The sequence below is a fragment of the Nerophis ophidion genome, linkage group LG12 (assembly GCF_033978795.1).
Source record: "Nerophis ophidion isolate RoL-2023_Sa linkage group LG12, RoL_Noph_v1.0, whole genome shotgun sequence".
In the NCBI taxonomy this organism is placed as follows: domain Eukaryota; kingdom Metazoa; phylum Chordata; class Actinopteri; order Syngnathiformes; family Syngnathidae; genus Nerophis; species Nerophis ophidion.
In genome coordinates, this window is record NC_084622.1 from 27,688,411 (window position 1) to 27,706,294 (window position 17,884).

The 17,884-nt window shown below is 37.7% G+C and overlaps 1 protein-coding gene across 1 annotated transcript in view; it reads right to left on the reverse strand.

Moving 5' to 3' along the window:
- Positions 1-3,890: 3,890 nt before the first annotated feature.
- LOC133563221 (mucin-2-like) overlaps positions 3,891-17,884 on the reverse strand; it is a 42,912-nt gene continuing 28,918 nt past the window's right edge. The window contains exons 32-45 of the mRNA XM_061917221.1: positions 16,763-16,973; positions 16,513-16,688; positions 13,878-13,947; positions 13,341-13,441; positions 13,242-13,273; positions 12,979-13,156; positions 12,773-12,877; positions 12,641-12,681; positions 12,417-12,539; positions 7,629-7,727; positions 4,606-4,734; positions 4,490-4,529; positions 4,291-4,414; positions 3,891-4,204 (exon numbers count right to left, since the gene is read on the reverse strand). Coding sequence (XP_061773205.1) covers positions 3,994-4,204; positions 4,291-4,414; positions 4,490-4,529; positions 4,606-4,734; positions 7,629-7,727; positions 12,417-12,539; positions 12,641-12,681; positions 12,773-12,877; positions 12,979-13,156; positions 13,242-13,273; positions 13,341-13,441; positions 13,878-13,947; positions 16,513-16,688; positions 16,763-16,973 — 1,640 coding nt within the window. The 3' untranslated portion in view covers positions 3,891-3,993. The remainder of the gene's footprint in view (positions 4,205-4,290; positions 4,415-4,489; positions 4,530-4,605; positions 4,735-7,628; positions 7,728-12,416; positions 12,540-12,640; positions 12,682-12,772; positions 12,878-12,978; positions 13,157-13,241; positions 13,274-13,340; positions 13,442-13,877; positions 13,948-16,512; positions 16,689-16,762; positions 16,974-17,884) is intronic.

Here is a 17,884-nt window from a genome sequence, read left to right on the forward strand (position 1 = left end):
TCTTGGCTCATCACCCATCACACTCTGTCCTGGGAGAGTGGCACGACCAACAAATATACAACAATGGCAAAAAAAGAAAAGTGTAATGATAACAAAGTAAATTATATTTATATAGCACTTTTTCCTCAAGTGACTCAAAGCGTTTTACATAGTGAAACCCAATATCTAAGTTACAATTAAACCAGAGTGGTTGGCACTGGGAGCAGGTGGGTAAAGTGTCTTGCCCAAGGACACAACGGCATTGACTCGGATGGCGGAAGCGGGGATCGAACCTGCAACCCTCACGTTGCTGGCACGGCCGCTCTACCAACCGAGCTATACTGCAAGAGCTTCTCCTCCCTCAAAAAATCCAAAACCAGTTATCAAAGCTCCTCAAGAGACAATACTACGAGGTGTGTAAGAAAAGTTCTTCCGAAAGCAATGGATGTCGAGCGGGTCTAACATGATACTATGAAAGTTCAATCCACAGTGGCTCCAACACAGCCGCGAGAGTTCAGTTCAAAGCGGATCCAAGACAACAGCGAGAGTCCCGTCCACAGGAAACCATCTCAAGCAGAGGCGGATCAGCAGCGTAGAGATGTCCCCAACCGATACAGGCGAGCGGTCCATCCTGGGTCCCGACGAGCGGTCCATCCTGGGTCTCGACCCTTGACAGCCGGTACTTCATCCATGGTCATCGGACCGGACCCCCTCCACAAGGGAGGGGGGGACATAGGAGAAAAAGAAAAGAAGCGGCAGATCAACTGGTCTAAAAAGGAGGTCTATTTAAAGGCTAGAGTATACAGATGAGTTTTAAGCTTCAAAAGTATAAGGTTGTGAATCCTCATCTGTCAATAAATAGTTGTTTTTGTTGTCTGTTACCAAGTCGGACATTATTAGAACACAACTTTGTGTTTGATTCCAGAAGTAGGAACACACATGTTGCCATAGAAGGCAACATGCTGCTATGGAAACAAAAATCAATGCGCAGAATAAATTAGTCCCGAAAATGATCAAATTACTGTAAATATTGTACATATTAAATTAAGGTTGTACAGTAAACCGGTATTGGTATAGTACCGGGATACTAATGAATCATATTCAGTACTATACCATGCCATTAGTGGATCTACACTGTAATGATACCAAATAGCATATCAAGTAGATACCACTGTGATTACATCCATATTTTTTAGCATTACAAAATCTATTTTGTTTTTTTTAAATTCATATTGTGTTTATAAACTCAGGAAATATGTCCCTGGACACATGAGGACTTTGAATATGACCATTGTATGATCCTGTAACTACTAAATTTGTGGTATCATCCAAAACTAGTGTAAAGTATCAAACAACAGAAGAATAAGTGATTATTACATTTTAACAGAAGTGTAGATAGAAACATGTTGAAAAAGAAAATGAGCAGATATTAACAGTGAACAAGTAGATTAATAATTGATTTTCTACCATTTAATAATGTTGACAAAATAATTGAATGATAAATGACACAATATGTTACTGCATATGTCAACAGCTAAATTAGGAGCCTTTGTTTGTTTACTTACTACTAAAAGACAAGTTGTCTTGTATGTTCACTATTTTATTTAAGGCCAAACTTGCATTAATGTTTTAATAGTCATTTTAATGTGTTAAGTCATTTTATGCATTTGTGTTTCGCACAAGAGGTAGAACATCTCACTCTGTGTTTTCTGGAATCTATATTAATTTTTACCACTTGAGGCCACTCTCAAAAGCCGACTTATAAATGTGCACTATTTCCAAAACCCAAAACCAGTGAAGTTGGCACGTTGTGTAGATCATTAATAAAAACAAAACAAAATGATTTGCGATTCGTTTTCAACTTATATTCAATTGAATAGACTGCAAAGACAAGACACTTAATGTTCGTACTGGTAAACTTTATTATTTTTTGCAAATATTAGTTCTTTTGGAATTTGATGTCTGTAATATGTTTCAAAAAAGCTGGCACACGAGGCAAAAAAGAATGAGAAAGTTGAGGAATGCTCATCAAAAACTTATTTGGAACATCCCACATGTTAACAGGCTAATTGGGAACAGGTGGGTGTCATGATTGGGTATAAAAGCAGCTTCCATTAAATGCTCAATCATTCACAAACAAGGATGGGGTGAGTGTCACCACTTTGTTAACAAATGCGCGAGCAAGTTGTCGAACAGTTTAAGAACAACATTTCTCAACCAGCCATTGCAAGGAATTTAGCGATTTCACCATCTACAGTCCGTAATATCATCAAAAGTTTTAGAGAATCTGGAGAAATCACTGCACGTAAGCGGCAAGGTTGTGACCTTCTATCCCTCAGGTGGTAAAGGATATCACTAAATGGGCTCAGGAACACTTCAGAAAACCACTGTCAGTAACTACAGTTTGTCGCTACATCTGTAAATGCAAGTTAATACTCTACTATGCAAAGCGAAAGCCATTTATCAACAACATCCAGAAACGCCGCCGGCTTCGCTGGGCCCGAATTCATCTTAGATGGACTGATGCAAAGTGGAAAAGTGTTCTGTGGTATGACAAGTCCAGATGTAAAAACTATTTTTGGAAACTGTGGACATCGTGTCCTCTGGACCAAAGAGGAAAACAACATAGTCCAAAATCCAGCATCTGTGGTGGTGTCGGGGGGCACCATTAATGCTGAAAGGTACATACAGGTTTTGGAGCAACATATGTTGCCATCCAATGCTAAGCTATATGTTACAACAGCGTGGCTTCATAGTAAAGGAGTGCAGGTACTAGACTGGCCTGCCTCAATTCCTGACCTGTCTCCTATTGAAAATGTGTGGGCAATATGAAGCCTAAAATACCATAACAGAGACCATTAAATTCCAAGTTAATAATCATTGGCAAAAACTAATTAAGTTTCTCAGTTCGAACATTACGTATCTTGTCTTTGCAGTCCATTCAATTGAATACAAGTTGAAAAGAATTTGCAAATCATTGTATTCTGTTTATAAATAAATAAATGATACATGGGTTGTACTTGTATAGCGCTTTTCTACCTTCAAGGTACTCAAAGCGCTTTGACACTACTTCCACATTCACCTATTCACACACTGATGGAGGGAGCTGCCATGCAAAGCACTAACCAGCACCCATCAGGAGCAAGGGTGAAGTGTCTTGCTCAGGACACAACGGACGTGACGAGGTTGGTACTAGGTGGGGATTGAACCAGGGACCCTCAGGTTGCGCACGGCCACTTTTCCACTGCGCCACGCCGTTATATTTACGATTTACACAATGTGCCAACTTCACTGGTTTTGGGTTTTGTATATTGTGGTCTGTTTGCTATAGGGCATTAGTGTAAATAATAATATCAGCACGTTGAGAAGGTCCTGGGTTCAATCCCCGGGATTGGGGTCGTTTGTGTGGAGTTTGCATGTTCTCCCCGTGACGGAGTGGGTTCCTTCCGGGTACTCCGGCTTCCTCCCACCTCCAAAGACATGCACCTGGGGATAGGTTGATTGGCAACACCAAATGGACCCTAGTGTGTGAATGTTGTCTGTCTATCTGTGTTGGCCCTGTGATGAGGTGGAGGCTCCAGCACCTGACTTCCTGCCTGTCCCTGGACCTCCGAGCCTGCCTTGCCCTTTCTGGACATCCGCACCGATCTCAACACCACCCGGTAACACTCTACACATAATCGCTACACATACTCACGCCGTATACATTTGGATTAGTCACACACTTCATTTATATATTTTAATAAACACCCTGCAAGATAACGACATCCCGTCTCCTCTCCCACTGTACCGTTACAGGATTAACAGAAAAGTAAATTAAATCGGGAATTTTAAAGAGTTAAAATAAAAACATCAAAATTGTTATTCTGCCTTGTACACACACAAAAAACATGTAATTGCAAAAAGAAGCATGAGTTGCTGGGCTTTTATTCAAGGAAATGCAAGTAAATCTTTTTTATAAGCTTTGTGATGAGAGACATTTTTGTCCGAGCATCCATAAATGTGATTTTGAATTTAAAAAAGAGTAAAGCTTCTCCTCTTCCTGACGGGAGCTCCCACGTGTCTGCTGCAGTCGCTCAGAGTGCAACTACACTCCTCCACGTGGATGTAGGAGTAAGGAACAACATCTCCATTCAGACACAGCAAGTCCACCGTGCGATTGCTGTGTCGGGCGCCCTTACAGCAGGAGCAGGTCGGCTGCCCAGCGGACGCCTCCTCTGAGTATCTGAAGCAAGAGAGGCGGGACCCAAAATGAATATTACCATATACTTGAAAACAATTTCTGTGACTAAACGGTGGGTGTAAACATACCTGGTGTACGTGTTGCAAAAGCCTTCACAGTATGGAATGTTAACCTCCTCCAAAGATCGACAGTTCTTGTGTACTATACGCTTTCTAGTCTGCACCGGCTTGCAGGCCTTCTCCCTCTCCACACCTTTATTACAAAAGAAAATATAGTTAGCTTACTTTTTTTTACTTTATCACCAGTAAAGCTGTCACAAGTACTCACAGGTTTGACAACAGCCATTTGCAGCAGTTTGTATTGTATCCTAATTGAAGGAGACAAAATGTAAAGCATTAGGCGTTTGTTCCAATGTAAGCTCTTTTTCAAAACGTTGAACTTACAGGTTGGCAGTTACTTTGCTGGAATGGTGGACACACAATGTGTGTGGCGACAGCTGTTAACGTCCCATTATTTTCCACACAGGTGTAATGCTCACACTTATTATCCGGTGGGGACCACGTATCTCCTTGCTGGAGACAAGAACATTCAGTGTTGCTGATTATTACACACAGGGGTACCTCAACTTAAGAGTGCTCCAACCAACGTTCCCTCTAAGGTGCGCACCTGTGCAACTGCGCACTGCTCACGCGTCCTCTGCCCACGGCAATTCTATGCCGCGCACAAAATCCAATTAAATAAATAAGCAATTTTCAATGTAACTGACTACAAGAGGCCACAGAGACATAAAGCTGGTCATTTCTGCCGTACAAAGCAGACCAAAACCAACTTTGCCATCTGGCATATCAACAGCAGCCGCTCCGTCTTTCTCACTTGTGCCAGAACATATGGCGCTGAGCAAGTGATGCGTTTACCACCACACAAAAAGTCGGACATTTTCAACACCGCACATTATGTGTAATTCCAGGTCGTTACACTATGATGTACCAATTAAACGTTTGGTCATTCTACTGTCATTTATTAAGAATCTTAATTTATAAATATTAATCATGAAATTCTGTTATTATATTAAAGAAATACTAATAAAAAGATATATATTTTACAAACGGAAAGTTACAGGAATGTACATATGATCCAGTGCTTACTTCTCATTGTGCAACATGTGAATGTTTTAATGGGAACTAAATGCAATATCTGAAAGGGGTACAAATTATTTCCAAAGCAGGACCCCCCCAGACATGCAATACTAGTATACAGCTCATGAAAAACAATCTTTGTTGTTCTTGTCACTGTAAGTGGGCCAAAACACTTATATTAGAAAATGATCACATGGAAGCGACTGCTGTCATTTGATTATAATAATAAGAAATGTAACTTGTTATTTAGTCAGGTTTGTGACAGGTGTGGTGCAGGTGTGGCCACAGTGTGCACGTCCGATGTTGCTCACATGTGCTCCACTGAATGCTAAAGGAGTTTTTGCGTTTGCTCACAAACATGAAAAATTAGAGGGAACATTGGCTCCAACTTAAGAGTTCAGTTCAGTTCAGTTTTAGTTTATTTGGAACATGCATACGATCCATCCATCCCTCCATTTCTACCGCTTATTCCCTTTGGGGTGGTGGGGGGCGCTGGTGCCTATCTGAGCTACAATCGGGCGGAAGGCGGTGTACACCCAGGACAAGTCGCCACCTCATCGCAGGGCCAACAACATGCATACGATACAATGTAATTCATCATATATTTCCAGTTGTTTTATTAAAGCACGTCCAAAAAAGAGTAGGGAGATGCTGAGCTTATTTAATCCTACCCCTTTTTATACCATAGCAATTTTGTCCAATTTCCTTGTGCTCTGTAACATAACAGTGAACAAAAAAATAATAAACATATAACATACCGTAGTAAGTAAACAAATATTAAATACATAAATAATCTTTGTCTCAATTAAAAAAAAATTAAAAAATAAAAAGGTTTCAAAATATTCATCATAATTCTTGTTCTGTGTATTTTGTGAACACTTGTAGTTTGAAAAGTCTCTTAAACTGAATCATATTTGTGCTTTGTTTGATTTCTTTGCTTAATCCATTCCATAATTTAATTCCACACACTGATATACTAAAAGTTTTAAGTGTTGTACGAGTATACAAATGTTTTAAATTAGATTTTCCTCTAAGCTTACCGGTATATTTCTCCTCTTTTTGTTGAGAATAATTGTTGTACAATCTTGGGTAGCAGGTTATAGTTTGCTTTGTACATCATTTTAGCTGTTTGCAAATGCACCAAATCATTGTATCTCTATATTTCTGATACAATAAATAAAGGGTTTGTATGTTATCTATAGCCAACATTATGTATTATTCTAATTGATCTTTTTTGTAACATCGTTAATGAATGAAGATTTGCAGTTGTTTCCCCATATTTCTACACAATAACTCAGATATGGTAACACTAGCGAAAAGTAAAGAATATGAAGTGATTTTTGGTCCAGAACATGTTTTTTTTTTTATTCATTAATGACAGGATTCTTGCTAATTTATGTTGTATATAATGTATATTATGTTGTATATATCATGTATTGTTACACCCAAAAATGTGTTTTCTTTTACCCTTTCTATTTTTCATTTGTGTTTGACTTTCTCTTCTACTGTTACCAAAGAATATCATTTTAGTTTTCCTGAGATTCAAAGATTGTCGGTTGTGGGTGTTTTGAGATAAGAGCTGTCTCTTGACTATCTTTTTATGTTTAAGTTGCAAGCAAAAATTGGAGTAACTAGCAACCCCGCCACTATTTAGCGTAACAAACGTTGCAGTGAATTCGACCAAAACATTTGGGTCACTAACATTAGCTTATAGCTAGAGATGGACATAACTTTGTGTTTTAAAACATGGGAAAGAAAACAAGTTGTTGTGAAAGGCAGTGCTGAGAATAAGATATTGATCATGTTCATTGAATTGAAGAAAGAAATCATCAAAAACATGACAAAAATGTAGCTTGCTGACTTGGTAAAACAGTTTGATCGATTTACTGTTAGTCTGCATCATACTGAAGCAGAATAGCAGCAACGCCAGGCAAGAATGTTAAATCATTACCTAAATGTCAGGCATTTATCCATTAAAAATATAGAAAATCTGTAGATGGTGTGTTTGACAGTGAAGGAGCTACCGTAGAAGTCTGCTCTCTCAGGTGGATGCTGTACATTATTATTACATTACTTCATAAAACTACTGTAGTTGTTTGTAGTACATTCTATTGCATTGTTTTTATAAAATTATTTAAAACATTTGTTTTTATTTTTTAAAGGTATGTTACATGTTGAAACTGCTTTTCTTTGGTTTAAATGTAGATACAAGTGTTTTGTGTTAACAGTTTGGTCACAGAACCATTAAAGCTAGCAAGATGAGGTACACTGTAAATACATCTACTGTATTTAGGAAATTCAATCAAATACAATACATAAAAGTCACTCACCCTCACGATCTGCTCACTTCCATGGATATTTAAGAGGCAGTGTGTCTGTATGCACCTTCCACAGCATTCATTGGTCTTGGCTGCAGCATATCTGTAACCCTGACAAAAAGCATGAGTGCATGTTGAAACGTTGAGTTACACACATTACACTTTACTTTGTCAACATTTTGACTTAAACGTTCTTATAGATTTAGTGCACGGGTATGTTTTGGCTAGCAATGACACAAGAGAGTGTGTCAACCACTAATGATATTGATACAAAAAAATACTCTGGTCATAATGTTTACATTTACAAACTCATTAATATTGTTCATCAATACAAGCAAATCTAACATTGAGCATTTATAGCTGATGAAAATGCTCTGTATTAGTTTTTTTTAAAGTGTGGCGCAGTCAGCCTCCATCAGGGTAGATCATATTTGCCTTCCTTTTTCCCCAAAAACTTGGTTTACTGTAATAACTAAATAATAAATATAAATCCACATTGCATTTGGAAATGACATAAGTTAGCCTAATGGGTCCTTTTTTGTAAATTCTTTATTTTTCCTTGATTAAAAAAAAAAACAATGGAAAACTTAAACTGTTTACAAAGTATATAACATAACCTTGAAACTTCATTGTAAATCATAAACCTTGTTTGTGTGGACTATAACTCTTTGATCATTTTTCATTCATGCACATTTATTTAGCATTCTTCATTATGTATGTATATATTTATGTTACAAATTGAATACAGGAAGTGAACAAAAGTATAAGTAATAGCTATAAGATAAGTTCAGCTTTTTAGACATGTTGAACTTCATCTTATGTTTGCATTAGCCCTTACCATTTTTTTTTTTAAACTGATTAATCACACTTTTACATTTGGATTAATCACAGGTTATTACTTACTTACATAACTTAAATGAATTTAAAATACAACAACAAAAAAACGACTAGTGCAAAAATTCAATTTTATTGTTAAAATGTCATCCGGGAACCTTTTTAAAATGTTTTCATTGAATCTACCTCATTTTTTTGCTCAAAAACTGGTAACAGTAACAGTCCTGTCAAGGATACCTTGAGGAAAAATTTATTCAATTTAAATAACATCTGCACTAATCTGATTACTGAACAATGCCGCCATTATAACATAACAACAAACAAATTGCAGATATTCTTTATTAACATCGCTAAACTCCTTAAAATCATTCGACCATTACTTGTGTCATTTCTTGCTAGTCCCCAAATTTGATCATTACGACTAGAAGCAGGACAATTCTCTTTTTCCTGTTGTGGGACTACAAACCCCGTGTCCATATGAATTGGGAAATTGTGTTAAGATGTAAATATAAACTGAATACAATGAGTTGCAAATCATTTTCAACCCATATTCAGTTGAATATGCTACAAAGACAACATATTTGGTGTTCAAACTGATAAACATTTTTTTGTTTTGCAAATAATCATCAACTTTAGAATTTGATGCCAGCAACACGTGACAAAGAAGTTGGAAAAGGTGGCAATACATACTGATAAAGTTGAGGAATGTTCATCAAACACTTATATGGAACATCCCTCAGGTGTGCAGGCTAATTGGGAACAGTTGGGTGCCATGATTGGGTATAAAAGCAGCTTCCATGAAATGCTAAGTAATTCACAAACAAGGATGGGGTGAGGGTCACCACTTTTTAAGCAAATCGTTGGACAGTTTTAGAACAACATTTCTGCAAGGAATTTAGGCATTTTATCATCTATGGTCCGTAAAATCCTCAAAAAGTTAAGAGAATCTGGAGAAATCACTGCACGCTAGCAATGATATTGCGGACTTTTGATCCCTCAGGCGGTACTGTATCAAAAACCGACATCAGCGTGTAAAGCAAATCACCACTAGGGCTCAGGAACACTTCATAAAACCACTGTCAGTAACCACAGTTGGTTGCTACATCTGTAAGTGCAAGTTAAAACTCTACTATGCGAAGCCAAACCTATTTATCAACAATATCCTGAAACGCCGCGTGCTTGGCTGGGCCCGAGCTCACCTAAGATGGACTGATGCAAAGTGGAAAGGTGTTCTGTGCTCTGACGAGTCCACATTTCAAATTATATTTGGAAACAGAGGACGTGGTGTCCTCCAGAACAAAGAGGAAAATAACCATTTGGATTGTTATAGGCGCAAAGTTCGAAAGCCAGCATCTGTGATGGTATGGGGGTGTATTAGTGCCCAAGGCATGGGTAACTTACACATCTGTGAAGGCACCATTAATGCTGAAAGGTCCATACAGGCTTTGGAGCAACATATGTTGTCATCCAAGCAACGTTATCATGGACGCCCATGCTTATTTCAGCAAGACAAGTGTTACAACAGCGTGGCTGCGTAAAAAAAGAGTGTGGGTACTTTACTGGCCCGTCTGCAGTCCAGACCTGTCTCCCATCGAAAATGTGTCGCGCATTATGAAGCGTAAAATACGACAGCGGAGACCCCGGACTGTTGAACGACTGAAGCTCTACATAAAACAAGAATGGGAAATAATTCCACTTTCAAAGCTTCAACAATTAGTTTCCTCAGTTCCCAAATGTTTATTGAGTGTTGTTAAAAGAAAAGGTGATGTAACACAGTGGTGAACATGCCCTTTCCCAACTACTTTGGCACGTGTTGCAGCCATGAAATTCTAAGTTATTTATTATTTGCAAAAAAATAAATAAAGTTTATGAGTTTGAACATCAAATATCTTGTTTTGTAGTGCATTCAATTGAATATGAGTTGAAAAGGATTTGCAAATCATTGTATTCTGTTTATATTTACATCTAACACAATTTCCCAACTCATATGGAAACGGGGTTTGTAATTTGTTTACGTTAAAGGGGACCTATAATGAATTTTGTCTTTTGTGATTTATAAATGTTGTAACAACGTTGGATAATCATGTTGAACAATGCCAAAGCGTCAAATCATCAAAGCAAATGACTCAAAAACACTTCAACGTAGGTAAGGCCTCACTTTTCAAACGCTAATATAGTGTACATCTGTTATTAACACGCTACTGATTTGCACTAGAGATTTTAGATGGTGATTTCATAACCTCCAAATTTGTTCATGAAATCTACAACTAAGAGGCACGTACGTTACAATAAAGCAGCTGGTGTATTATGAGTACAATACTTAGAGAACACATCATTTACTATATACACTACTGCCATATAAAGTATTGAACTTGCAACTGTAATTGTAACTTAAGTTCATACTTGCAAAGGAGATAGCTAAAAAAATAATAAAACAAGATATAACAACTGGGCAGCACTTATCATATTCAGCTCATTTTTAAATGTTGCAATAATAATAAGATTTTGGATATCAAAAACAATTACTATTAATTAACACACACAAAAGTACCAACATTTGGTACTGTTGAGTAACAGTATCGATTCTCAGATACTGGGAATTGGTATCGTATTGGTCTAAATGTAAACGGTACCTTGCTTTTTTGGTGCAAGTTTCCCTATTGCTAACTTATTTTGCAATAGGGCTATGTGCAATAGTACCAGTACTTATACTTATTCAGCCAAGGGAAATGTGTATTTTCGTCTTTCAGTACACTAACTATATATAACAATTTAGCACCATTGCAATTTAACACTTCTCCTACCATGGTGACCTTATTCTTGATCTCTCCGGAGCTGAGGTCATGCAGCAATCAACTGTTTTAAATGGGTCTACATTTTATTTTATTCTCATTATTATATCTGAGTCTGTGTATTTTATTGTACTGTGTATGTCTGATGTTGGTGCTGTCTAACTTATAATTTTATGGCCCATGTTGTATATACCATCAACCTGCTGGGAACTGCAGATGAAAATTAGCCTTTGGCTACTTTCAGGCAATTTTACATTTGATATGTTCATTGATGTGCATTGTCCCATGTAACTAAGACATAACAAACAACTTCCTATCAGGAGTTTTATTATACATATATTTATGAACAAGCTTATTGTCTAGTGCGGGGGTCAGCAACAAGCGGCTCTAGAGCTGCATGCGGCTCTTAGTGGCTCCCTGGAGCATTTTTAAAAAGGGATTAAAAAAGGAAAAGGATGGGGGGGAAATATTTTTTTTATTTTAGTATGTTTTCTGTTTGAGGACAAACATGACACAAACATTCCCAATTGTTAGAAAGCCCACTGTTTAATATGTTTGTGTATATGCTTCACTGATGAGGATGGTGTGGCGCGGTTGGGACAGTGGCTGTGCACGCAACCCGAGGGTTCCTGGTTCAATCCCCACCTTCTACCAACCTTGTCACGTCCGTTTTTATAGTAGGCTATTATAGCTAATATAGACACTTACGTCATGTGTTGCCTTCGTTATAACACTTATATACAGCTTTTCAGTTTTTGCGGCTCCAGACAGATACATTTTTTGTATTTTTGGTCCACTATGGCTCTTTCAACGCTTTGGGTTGCCGACCCATGGTCTAATGGGACAGGAGAAAATTATGTCGGAGAAAATGCAGTTGTTTATAAATTATTTATTTCATGTTTCTGTGCTGCCAAATGTGTCGGTGGGGGGGGGGGGGGCACCACTGATCTAGACCAATAGGACGTGTTTTGAATGTAGATTAATATCACAAAGGGTCCACTTTAAATAATATGTTATAAAACCTGAGATATTAGTAAAATGGCATTTTGACAAGGCTTATTTTTCCCTTTTGGCAGATTATTTTGCGTCTTTAAAGAATTATATATCAAATTTGAGTACACATTATTTCAAATAAACAAACTCAAATAAGATGGCTACATTTACTCGTGCTTACCTGATTACATTGTTGTTGACATTGCTGTAACTCGCAGTTTACTAACAATAAACCAGATTTGGGGTCCACAATGTTAGTACAGGTACACTCCTGGCACGGAACCACGGGAACCGTATCACCAGGCTAAAGAAATAAAGAGTTAAGGATTTGCATGTCTTATACTGCATGATTAAACATTACAGGATTATAAATGGAATGTTGGAAAAATCTATCCAATTGATTACCTGGTATTCAGCATTTTTGTGGACGCAAACATTTTTCGGCGCTAGAAAGGACGTAGGCCAAGGTTTGCCATATGATTATTTAGGGATTAAAATATTGTGTGTAAATGTTAAATGTTGAAACTAAAGGCTCACCGCATGTGTATTCTGGACAGCATTTTCCCACAGGCACACCGACATTGACAGTATAACCAATGGGACACACCATGTCGATGACTGGGCACGTGCTGCTGAGACATCCTGTAGACATGATGGACAATATTAAAAAACGACAGACATCTTGGAGCACATGGACTATAAATATATTAAGAGTAAATGTGCAGCGGTGCTTCACATCTTACTGCAAACTTCGGCAGTACAGCAAGGGTCTGCTGGATTGGTTTCGTTGACGACGACGAAGCCTGGACTTGTGCAGTTGGCTGCAAGTGATGGCGGGCACACCTTTGGCTTGCACGTTATAGCCTTGGTGGTCTCTTCGCAGATGCAGTTTTGGCATTTGTACTCAAATCTTTCATCAAACTGACAAAGACAGCACAGCCGCAAATTACTAAAATCATCAAATAGGTATTTGAACGACACCATGAGGCATAAATGCATGACTCGCCTCACGAGGAATACCCTCAGGATCAAGACATCCTGTTGGAAAATGAGCAAACTCCATTAGACTTGATCTATTAACTGAGTAAGTAGAAAATACACTCACCGCACTTAGCAACACATATGCCAGATTCTTTGTTGAAGAGCTTTGTACCCTCAGGACAAAAGCAGCCTTCAGTCACATAGTCTAACGTTGGTACAGTTGGACTGTGAGAAAGAATAAACAAATACATTAACAACAATGACAGTTGTACTGAATGTTGTTGCAGAGTTGTGGTATTTAATTTTTTTGGACAGACTCTGCTGTTTATGCTTTCCTTTTCTTTGTTTCATTTCATGCTTTTTAATGTCATCAAATCAGCTCCTTCTCTTATCTTGCTTATTTTTCAGCTTTCTCTTCTGTCATTACACAGCATTTATGAATGTGTACACAATTACATTTTCCAGTAAAAGTCTATGATAACTACTATTGTTTTTGCCCTGTATTTGAAATCACTTATTGTTGTTGTATTATGTTGTGGTTATAGGTGAATTGACAACAAAAGCCATTTAAAGCCATCTAAAAACTGCCTTGTTCTTGTCAGAGCACATGCTTCTTACAATATGAACAAGAAATGCAGATTCAGCATTTTATGCAATTTACCTGTCTTCACAGGTTGGCTGTTCAACAGGACCACAGGGTTTGTAGACTTTGTCGGGTGGACAGTCACTTCCTGTGTGTGAAGAAAAACCTTCAATATGACAAGTTCTCATTAACGGTTGACACCAGGGGCGTCCAAATTTTTTCCACCGAGGACTGCGTGAAAAAACCAAACTGAAAGACAAGGGTACTACTTTTATATATTTTGTACATTAAAGATAGTGAAACCAATCCAAAGTAGGCCAATACAAGCTAAGATATTTGAATTCAACATTGACATGTTAGCTTTGTATGTATGAAAAAGCGAAAAAATTTATTTTAGTGGCGTCCCCAATAAAAATTTCTAGCCTCCATTCTCTATTCGATTTTTGACCTCAGATACGATTACGAGTCCCAGTCCGATAACCTGACAATAGATTATAGAACTTAAAATGTTTCATAGCAAGTAACTAAAGCAAACACAATAACACCTTTATTATGAAGCTTATTTAATTGAATTTAGAATTCAATAGTATTTTTGTACTGTAATGAGGTTGCGACTTGTCCAGGGTGTACACAGCCTTCCGCCCGATTGTAGCTGAGATAGGCACCAGCGCTCCCCGCAACCCCAAAGGGAATAAGCGGTAGAAAATGGATGGATGGATGGATGGATAGTAGTTTTGTAAATCAGATGATTTATTAAATTTGTGGTATTACTTGTATTCGGACAAGTGAAGTAAAAAATAAAAAGGTGGTCAACCAAGCCAAGTTAGCAAGCAGCGCGCTTACTGTATGAGTACACAAGCGGCCTAGATCTTTCTTCAAAAAGTAGATATGAGCAAAAAAGTCCAAGTATGCAATTCAATAGATCCCAATACTTTATCAAAAAAAGATTTGTCGAGTGATATCAAGAATTATCCGATGGTCGCGTTCCCTGACATGTCAAACTATCTTGTGTGCGAGACGCCATTCTACACAACAAAACATATGGAAACATGGACCAGCTTGGAGTTCTATAACTTCTTTGTGCGTGGCTGGGTCAAGGAAATTGGTATCAAGACTTTCCCGAATAAATGTGCATTGTTTTTGTTGCATTTCTTGGCATTTAGAGGCATGTTTCGTATTGTTGCATGCACTGTTTATGAGCGTGCATGTTTTTCTCCGTCTTTATAAAAATATAACTACGGATGTCAATATTGTCTATGTGCTGAAAGATTCATGTATGAGTGCTGACTTTGGCAAAAGCTTTTAGTTTTGCTCACATTTGCTTTCTTTTATTTTGACGAGTCAAGTTGGTACGTTATGAAACACTTATAGCAAACGTGTTTTAAGAAATACAAATAATGTCAAGATAAAATTTAAATGGGTAACACTAAACAATAAAAGTATATCAAACAAACCTTTAACAAAATGGTCACTGCATACTCTTAGACTCTGCTCCCTTGGACTGGAGTGCATGCCACTTTTCTCGTTGTCCTTTTGTAAAATCTTGCACTCCTCTGCCCTTCTTGGTTTTCTCTCGAGGAACTCTGAAGAACCGTTAAACCCTTTCGCTGTTTGAACAGTCTAACAGCCGAAAACAACGCAATTATAGAGCTTTTTGTTTTCCAGAGAGACTAAATGCCGCTTAGTACCCATTGAGAACAGTTGTTGGCTGGACCACCACGCATAATTAATTAGCTGGGCGTGACATTATTTAACTCTAAGCAATAGAATGTTGAATTTTTTTTTTTTTAACAAAATAAAAAATCACTACAGAAGATCAAAAACTTTGCCCTCAAAGCCTTTCTGTTTCAAAAGACTTAACTTACTGAGTTTGTAATGTAAACAATAACGAAAACAATCAAAAAATGTTTTGTTATAATACGATGAAGAAAAAAAATAGGTATCGATAGTATCGACATCTGGGTCCATCACCCCTACTTTACATTGAAGCTTTAGTGGTTAGCTTCTTGCGTCATCCTACTTGGTGTTTGTAGCATGTTTAGCCATTCCTTTTCCCCCTAGTCAACCAGTCTTTGGAGACACTTTGTTTATTTTCCGCCATAGTGGGGAGGATTACTATCTTATTTCAGTATCTTCGGCACTGTGGATAGATGACACGTTCGTAGCAGCCCTCCCGGATGTCAAGCACGCACCTCCTGCATATGTGTAACAAGTAGTGTTGTCCCAAAACCAATATTTTGGTACCGGTACCACATTTTTTTTGATACTTTTCGGTACTGGACGGTACTTTTCTAAATACAACCAAAAAATGGCATTATTGGCTTCATTTAAAAAAAAAAAAATCAGAGGTGGTCTAGTATCGCGGTGCTATTAAATACCAGTATACCGTACAACCCTAGTAACAAGGAATCCAGAAATGTAATGTCTCTCCCTTGACAGTACATCCCCTTTAAATTAATCTTATTTTATGTCAGTACAATCTTTAGATGAGTAAATACGGGGATAAGCTGTGTTCAGTAGCTCATCAGCAGATCGCTTGTCAGGTGCTGATCGGATCACATTCTCTAGTAATTTTACTTTTTACAATATGACTATGGCCCTGGGGCTGCGCTTTCAACATCCCCGGTCTACACACATACCATAAATCATAAAAAGTAACAAAAAGCTGTACATGCAGATTCTTGTAACAAAAAACAAACTGGGCTGATTTTACCACAATGTCTGGTGGCATTCCTCCAGTGCAGACATACACCAGCCTGAGCACAGGCAGCAGCATAGATCTGCAAACTCGTGCATTCTATAGCTGGGTTGGACACATGGCAGCTGTCAAAAACACAGCCTTGGTAGTAATTCTCTGGATCGATGAAGGGATGGCACTCTTCAAAGACACTGTCGAAGAAAATCATGAGTCAAAGCAGGATGGTAAAAGATAACCCTGACTCGTATCCACTACAGTGATTTACCTGCCCATAAGCAGATCACAGTCAGATTCTGGGTTGCATGGAGTCAATGTGGGCGGAGGCTCAGGTGCATTGGTCGGGAGCACAGGTGGTATCTGGCAGTTTGGTTGGTGAATGTCTTTTGCAGGCCAAAAGTCAGCCATTACGTTACAGCTCTGCACAAGCTGGCCCCCAGGCAACATGCAGTCGTCTGCTTTGTTGTTGTTGCATGTACCTGACACCAGAAACACAATATTGTTAACCAAATTATGTACATTATCTCACAAGTGTGCCCACAAGCCTTACATTTCAGCATTTTTTTAATGACAGTATATATTCTAAAGAGACTAGATCAGGGGTGTCAAGCTCGTTTTGAGTGAGGGTCACATTGCAGTTATGGCCGCCTTTAACAATGAGTAATATATGAATATACATGTGTATAGATAATACATTAAAAAATGTATTTTTTTACATAAGCTAAAAAAAATACTGTAAAAACTGGCATCTCAGTCACCAGAAGTTTACAGTAAAAGCAGTCTTTTTTTTACAGTGTATAAAAAAAATTAATACATGGAATGAAAAGACATTAGCACTGTTTTTAGCCGTAAAATTCAAGCAACAGAGCTGCCAGTTTTTTGTGTTTTTTACCATAAAATCTTGTTGTTTTAATGTTTTGTTTGTTTGTCGGAAAAAAACAGTACCAAAGTTGATTTTACGGTAAAAAACTCAATCGGCAGGATTTAACCATAAAGTCTATTGTCAATTTTACGATCCACAATTTGATTGAAAATTTGTTTTGAAATCATAAGTCAAGCATATATTTAAGTACAGTATTTACCTTTATTTTAACAAAAAATATATTTGGAATACATGATAATATAATATTTTGATTTTGAAAATATTGAATTTTAAAAGATATGCAATTACATCTAGTACATGATTTTTAATGTCAAAAGGGAAAGAACAAATATATTTAGGAAAAAAAGGATTAAGCATTTTATTATCACATATTATTTCCAGGCTTTCGTGGGCCACTTAAAATTATGTGGCGGGCCAGATTTGGCACCCGGGCCTTGAGTTTGACACCAGTGGACTAGATCGTAAAAATTAAACGTGCTTATATTTCAAAGATATCAGCGAACAGCT